The following is a 6,870-nucleotide window of genomic DNA, read 5'->3' on the forward strand; positions in this document are numbered from 1 at the left end:
TCCCTAAAAATCGATCCACGCCATGTCTTTAGAATTGAGCTTTCACTTTAGAATGTCTGCACAGTGGCACGGTGGCTGGGCAACCGGCTACTGCACAACGTGTAGCGGTTTCGATTCTCGCACGGAGCAACGCATTGTGTGATTCACAAATTGCTGATTCGGGTCTAAACGTAAATGTATCGCTATGTCTTACAGCCTACAGAATCTAGAACCTACGAAAATAACGACTGAAATGCTAACGTCGACTTGTAATTGTCGACTAATAAAAATAGAACACAAAATAAATAATATTCATATTTTTTTATTTCGTTTACAAAATTAACAACTTATCGATAAAATCACAATGGCTCATACACAATTTTACATTATGATAGCATACAAACGATATTTATATACAAATGCATTATATTGACCATTTTTCACCTAGTAAGATAGCTATTTCTTTATAAATGTATACTTCGGTAGGTACTAAGGGTATTAAGCACTCATTCAGGATTGACAATGGAAGTATAAAAATGTGCCAATGATATTATTTTGGCCAAAACAAGCTTTTACTAGAGTAAATAACATAAATGAGACAAATATTTGCTTGTGAAAATCAGTACATTTGTTATATGAGAAAAAATAATGAACTTAAACCTAAGACATTTCTTACTTAGACTACTTTTGGATATAAATCATAAGCGCCGTGTAAAAGCTTGTCTCGGACGCGATACCATTTAATAACTGATTTAGGTATCCAAATACATTTTATTCCAGTTTGATAAACTGAGTCAACAGTAGATTATAATTTAAGACACCAATCTGTAGTCAGACAGTATTTTGTGATGGTTTAAAATACAATATACAATTTATGCTTAAATACATTATTTTCATCTTAGATTCCACAAACTATTCAGAGACATCATTTAGGCACATTTCCTTTGCATATTAATTTGATAATTCATGTTGATTCACTACCAGATTTCCATATTAAAAATGAGCTATAGTCATAACCTATATTATTTAACTAAACTTTCAAACTGCCATGCAGTAATAGGTATAACATATGCCACTATTTATAACATTATTTCATAAAATACAGTCCACTAGTTATCAACATAATTAAATTTATTTTATGCTTAGTTTGGAGTAATCGATGGAATGGGGGCTACCATTTCTTAGCTTATTAAATGGCTCAAATGTAGGAAGCGATAAGATTAAAAAAAAAATGTATTTTTGTCCAATCACTGCAGCCATCAAATATTGAACATCCAATGGTGTTTACTCTAGCTAATTCCCTATTCGAAGAAGAAAAGAGGTTCACACTAGCGCCATCAGTAACTTTAGCAAGAGTTTGCTTTACGTTTTACGAAATCAAAACGAGTGCGTATTCAGCGCTCTGTTTGGCTAGCTCGAATAAACCAACCAATCAGAGCGCTGAACACATATTCGTTTCGTTTAACGTAAAGCAAACTCGTACTAAGGTTACTGGTGAGCAAAGATACAGTAGCACCCATTGAGTATTCCAGATTCTCCACAATGCATGTAACTGTGTTACAAGGATATTAAACACAATAACATTCAAATCTTGACGTATATTAAATATTAATTGTAAAAATATCACGTAAATCATGAACTCTCTTTAATTCAACAAAGCGAAAACTTTCAAGTCAGATTTTTAGCTAAAAAAACAACAAACATTCAACTAATTTTAACAAGTGCATGATTATGCAAAGAAATGTGTTGGAAGTAAAAATGAGAAAATAAATAGTAAAGTAGTACAGGAATTTCAATACAAATAAGAAATAAATATGATTTTATTACAACTTTAGTGAGACATACTAAATTAATTATTATGTTATCGGCTCACTCATGTAAGCACTCACACACTATGAGCAGCATTGCCGCGTGTCGCAGAATGCTGCTCATGAATATGAGCCTCTAGCATAGCTTGCAACTAGTCGAGTTCTTCGTCAAACAGTTACGTGAGCAAGCCGATAACATAATAATTAAAATAGATTAAGATTAAAGTTCAGTACTAACACTGTATAAACAGCTTTAACAGGTTTATTTTCTTATGACCGAAAATAAATTCATAATTATGACAAAGTAATATTTTCTATTTGAAATAACTGAAACTGTTTGGAAGTCCATTGATAAACTGTCATGTTGATACACACGATGATTAGCAGCACCAAAATGTTTACAATGTACAACAACAAGTTAGTTTACGCACACAGTTCACTTACAATCACTAAGCTGGTGGGTAACACTACAATTTGATAACCTATCTATGAAGAGAATCACGTCGCATCCTGCACACTGCTGGAACTAGTGTTCCTAGTCCTTTTACCACTGCCAGTGGCAGATTTATTTTTATGTCTCTTTTTATCACTGTCTTCTTCCGTCACACTGTTGCAGCGAGGTTTGGGACTCATCATTGTGTCGGATGAAACTGAATCTCTTTGAGATTTCTTCCGTTGCCTCTTAGGTATGTTTTCTCCAATCAACATTTCATTGAACAGCCTCTGTCGCGCTTCCCAGTACAAGTTCTGTCTTTGCACAACGTCTGGGTATTTAGCTTCGAACGCGAGGTCAGGTGGTATGATCAGCTCCCAGCCCGTGTTAGGATTGAACTTCGCGACTGATCGGATAATTTCTAACACTTCGGCGGGAGGCAGACGAACTGCCGCGGCTACCTTTCGTCGGTCGATGTAGGAATGTTGAGTGAAGAGATATAACTGAAAACAAAAAATATACCATGTAAGTAATTTGAAGTCATTATTACATAACTTGAATAATGTAGATTTAACTTTCATCACATTGAATTAATCAAATCAAAAGTAGATATGCATAGCTGATTTTTTAGCAGATTGGGTAGCACAAGGTGCGCCCCTCAAAGAGCCACCGCAGATGAAGCGCGACCACTAGGAGCTGCGAACCACCTAGCGAGTTACTAAGACTCCGGCTCGAAAAGCAGGATTGGAACGTGGTTTTTTGTCAGTAAGAGACACTACTTCTCGTCTCACCCAAGGCGGGAAGACATTGATGATTTTCTTCCTTAAAAAAATAGATAATAATATCACAATTTTACAATAATATGATGTACATACAACGTGGTCCCGGGCCGCGCAAAGCAGCCGGGCGGGCACGGGCAGCGCGCGCGTGTACAGGTCGGCGGAGCGCGCCGCCCACAGGCCGCGCACGCAGCACGCCGCGCCGCTCAGCGCCGCCAGCAGCGCCGGCACTGCCAGCGGACCCTCCTCCGTGCGGACCAGGGCCCGGAGGTCGTTGAATGTCATCAGTTTTGCTGGAAATTCATAATAAAATTCTTAAGAACTGCTTTAGAACAAGTCTTTGTTGATATATTTCAAAATAAAAAAAATATGAGACGATAAGTGAGAGAGAATAAGTGTGTACAGAAAATTCTTTACATTTGATTGAACATTAGCTGATGTTTACATAAGAAGATTACCACCCGCTCATAACAAATTACTGAAAATGATTCTAAATAAACTAGATAACATTGTTCACCCAAAATATAAATAAAATACTGCAATTTTTCATCATAACAAATGATCGAATATACATATCATTAATTAAATTATAGATCACACACCTCTAATCAATATTTCCTTAATTTGCTCCTGTGGCGAGGGTCGCTTAGTGGGCGCTATATCGGCCTCATCCTCAGGCGGTGCAGGTACTAGCGCGCGCACGTACTCCCGCGCGCGTACAGTCAACGCCGACCCGTCAGATGAAGTAGCACTGAATAGCTTCAATCGTTCCAACTGAAAATATAAATATTTACATTTTAAACTGTCATTACATATTTTTTTTTTATAAAAAGTGTGTTATTAAACACCATATTACCATTACCATTCCAAACTTAATCCCCATCTCTACAGACATTTTGACTTTACTAAGTAACAAACATACACACAAATTAACATTTATTATATTAATAAGATTATTTGTATGCTTTGTTTATGTACAATCTATTAATTTAAGAATCAAATAATAACCAACATATTTGTGCACTGATGACACCTAATCAGATAAAACTAGCTTTTAATTTCTTTTATTAGGAACCAAAGGAATATTGGGTAATAGTACCAATGTCGACCTATTTATTAAAGTAGCAAGTATTTTTTTTATTTTTTCTTTGAACATACCTCAGCATGATCAGTTTCCGAACTTTTCCACAGAGCGTCAAACCAGGGTTCTTCATTGATACGCTGTGTGATAGTTTCATACGACTTCTCTCTGGCCTTCTTAGATACTTCAGTTTCCTGGCGCGCAAATTTCACCGTCACCTGTAATAAGAAATAGAATTATTATGAAATATTGTGTTTGTGTAACACTCTCAGACTGTACGACACAAGAAAAGTCTTGAAGAGCAAATATACAAATAGCACTTTAGTCTTCTTGCTATCACTAAGAATTTCGAAAACATAAAAACCTAATAAAACTTTGCATGAGTCGGGAATCGAACCATATACTGCTTGCAACATAGTCCCATTGGCGAACACTAGATGAACAAGGCAGTCTAGAGCTGAAAATCAGCTCCGTGACTCGAGCCGTCATACTCGGGCTACAGCATTTTAGCTGAGGGCTAGCCTTTTTACGTGATGTTGCTTTTGCGCCATTTATTTTCTTTCTTTCTATTGTATAATTAATTGTAATTACCTGCTGTGCTTCAGGTTCCTTCTCTTCATCCTCAGAATCAGCTTTGTTTTTATCAGTTTTTCGCTTGTCTTGTTTATCATAGTAAGAATATGAAGGCCTCATTTGGATGATTCCTGCCAACAAAATAATACAGATTACATTAGAACAAGGGTGCTTTTATAAAATAAGGATGCATACTATGGATGGCTTCCCTACTATCAATACATTGCATACATGAGCTGTGCATTTTCTCACACAGCTACATAGATTAGTATCAATGAAACCTGTCATATAATTTCAAAGTTTAGCTATTACATCTTCGTAACATAGCTACATAGCATCTCTGGTAGAAAAGCAAACTAACTCTTACTAAGCTTAAGCTGAGTTGGTAGAAGCTGGGAACTTGAGCAACAGTCAAAATACTGAACTAGACAATAAAAACTATAAATAGTAAAGTACCTAAGCTGGTAAGCAACTTAAGTTTGAAGTTTGAAAAATTTACTCAAAGACATTGTCTGCAGATTAGTTGTGCCCTTAACTAGGGCTAGGTATTTCTTTGAACAAAAGATGGAACCATTTCTTTTATTCTTTTGTTGAGAGGATAAGCCAACCTTGAAAAGCAGAAATAATAATACAATGTAACAATGCTGCCAGCCATAATGCAATAAGGTAAAACCGCAAAAGGATTTTTGCCCTATTGCATTATGTGTATGAGGAATATTTAAAGACAAAAGATCTTTTGTGGCCATTCTCATTTGTTTGTTTTGGTAATTGTTTTATGTGTTGTATTCAAGACTACAATGATGCATCCTTGAAAGTACTTCAAAGTACCTAGTTTTATAAATTGTTTCATATATACAGTTTACAATGAAACTTCCTTTCAAGTACAGACTATACCTAAAAGACAGTCTACTAGACTATTAGAGTATTTTGTGTAAAAACAAATACTTCTTACATACCTTGTATAGGTGTACAATGCAATTCTTTATCTTGCAAAATGGCCACCGCATAGTGCTGTGTCTCAGTGCAAGGTCCACTGCTCTCATAGACAATCTTGTCCATAACTCCATGCTTGAAGTATTGGGACTTATCCTTCTCCTTCACATGCCAAGATGATTCCTGTAACATGAAATCTTTTTATAATGTAAATGAAAAAAGAAACAAATATTATTTTTCTATTTTTTTTATGTCTTGATCACCAACACTAATGAAGTACCAAGTTTGTTGCAGGCATTTTAGGAAATTCAAGATACTACAGTTATGTTTATAAGTCTGATGCAATAGAAGGCAAGTCTATTGATAAATAAATACATCACCTGCCACAAACACATTAACTAATGACCTTCTCTACAATCAACATAAACTAATTTTATTCCTCATTAAAATATTGCAGCTACACTTTCATTAGTTAAATTGAAATTAAATCAACTTAAAAAGTTATATGAAGAGATCAGCTGTAATAACATTGCACAACATGGTTCATTATCGTCATATTAGGCATACATAAACAGTTTTAGGAACAAATAACTATAAAACATGAAGAACTCATTCGTACCTGTTGACCGTCGGTGTTAAGCGCGATCTGTTCGCCCTTAGACGAGCAGTACCTATCACTGTACGTGTCCAAGCCCACTTCTAGCCGCACCATCTTGTTCCTAGGCTTTACGCACGCATTCACTACTTTTACATCTTTCCAGTCCCTATTCGCAGGCCTCACTGGATATTGATATATGTACAGATTCTGTGCTAAAGCCTGCGATAGAAACACAGGGATCTGCAACGAAAAATAACGAAAATATCACCAAAAGATAACATTTTTCACACAATAACATAACCTCGTGATCAACCATCTACCACGTTGTTATTGATTAGAAAACTATTATTCACCTCCTGCACAACAGGATCTTCTTCTTCTGTTTTAATCATATTTATTTAGTGTAGTAAAACTATAACATGACCGCATTTACTATCCGTAATTCACAAACACCACACTGGAACGCCACCGTTTTAGTAGATACAGTAAACGCCAGGCCACTTTGTAAATGAAATATGATTGACAGATGAATGATATCAAACTCCTTGAAACTCGAAAGTCATAGACTATAAAGTAGGGTTGGGTTGCAGTTAACAAAATTACAAATTCTACCATTTATGAGGGACAAGTCGCTACGAGTGTTACCTAGCAGACAAATGTTGAAGAAGATTTATTTAGCATACTTA

General features: G+C 35.7%; 1 protein-coding gene across 1 annotated transcript; it reads right to left on the reverse strand.

Annotated features, from left to right (window-relative positions):
- Positions 1-285: 285 nt before the first annotated feature.
- Positions 286-6,716, reverse strand: LOC118264291 (DNA-directed RNA polymerase III subunit RPC5). The gene is made up of 8 exons (XM_050705165.1): positions 6,538-6,716; positions 6,206-6,424; positions 5,610-5,769; positions 4,672-4,784; positions 4,158-4,298; positions 3,602-3,773; positions 3,096-3,292; positions 286-2,723 (listed from the first exon to the last, which is right to left on the reverse strand). Exons 1-8 carry the CDS (start codon positions 6,574-6,576, stop codon positions 2,286-2,288), a joined length of 1,479 nt encoding a protein of 492 aa, XP_050561122.1. The 5' UTR covers positions 6,577-6,716; the 3' UTR covers positions 286-2,285.
- Positions 6,717-6,870: the final 154 nt, after the last annotated feature.

This window comes from Spodoptera frugiperda, chromosome 26 (assembly GCF_023101765.2).
Source record: "Spodoptera frugiperda isolate SF20-4 chromosome 26, AGI-APGP_CSIRO_Sfru_2.0, whole genome shotgun sequence".
NCBI classification, from domain to species: domain Eukaryota; kingdom Metazoa; phylum Arthropoda; class Insecta; order Lepidoptera; family Noctuidae; genus Spodoptera; species Spodoptera frugiperda.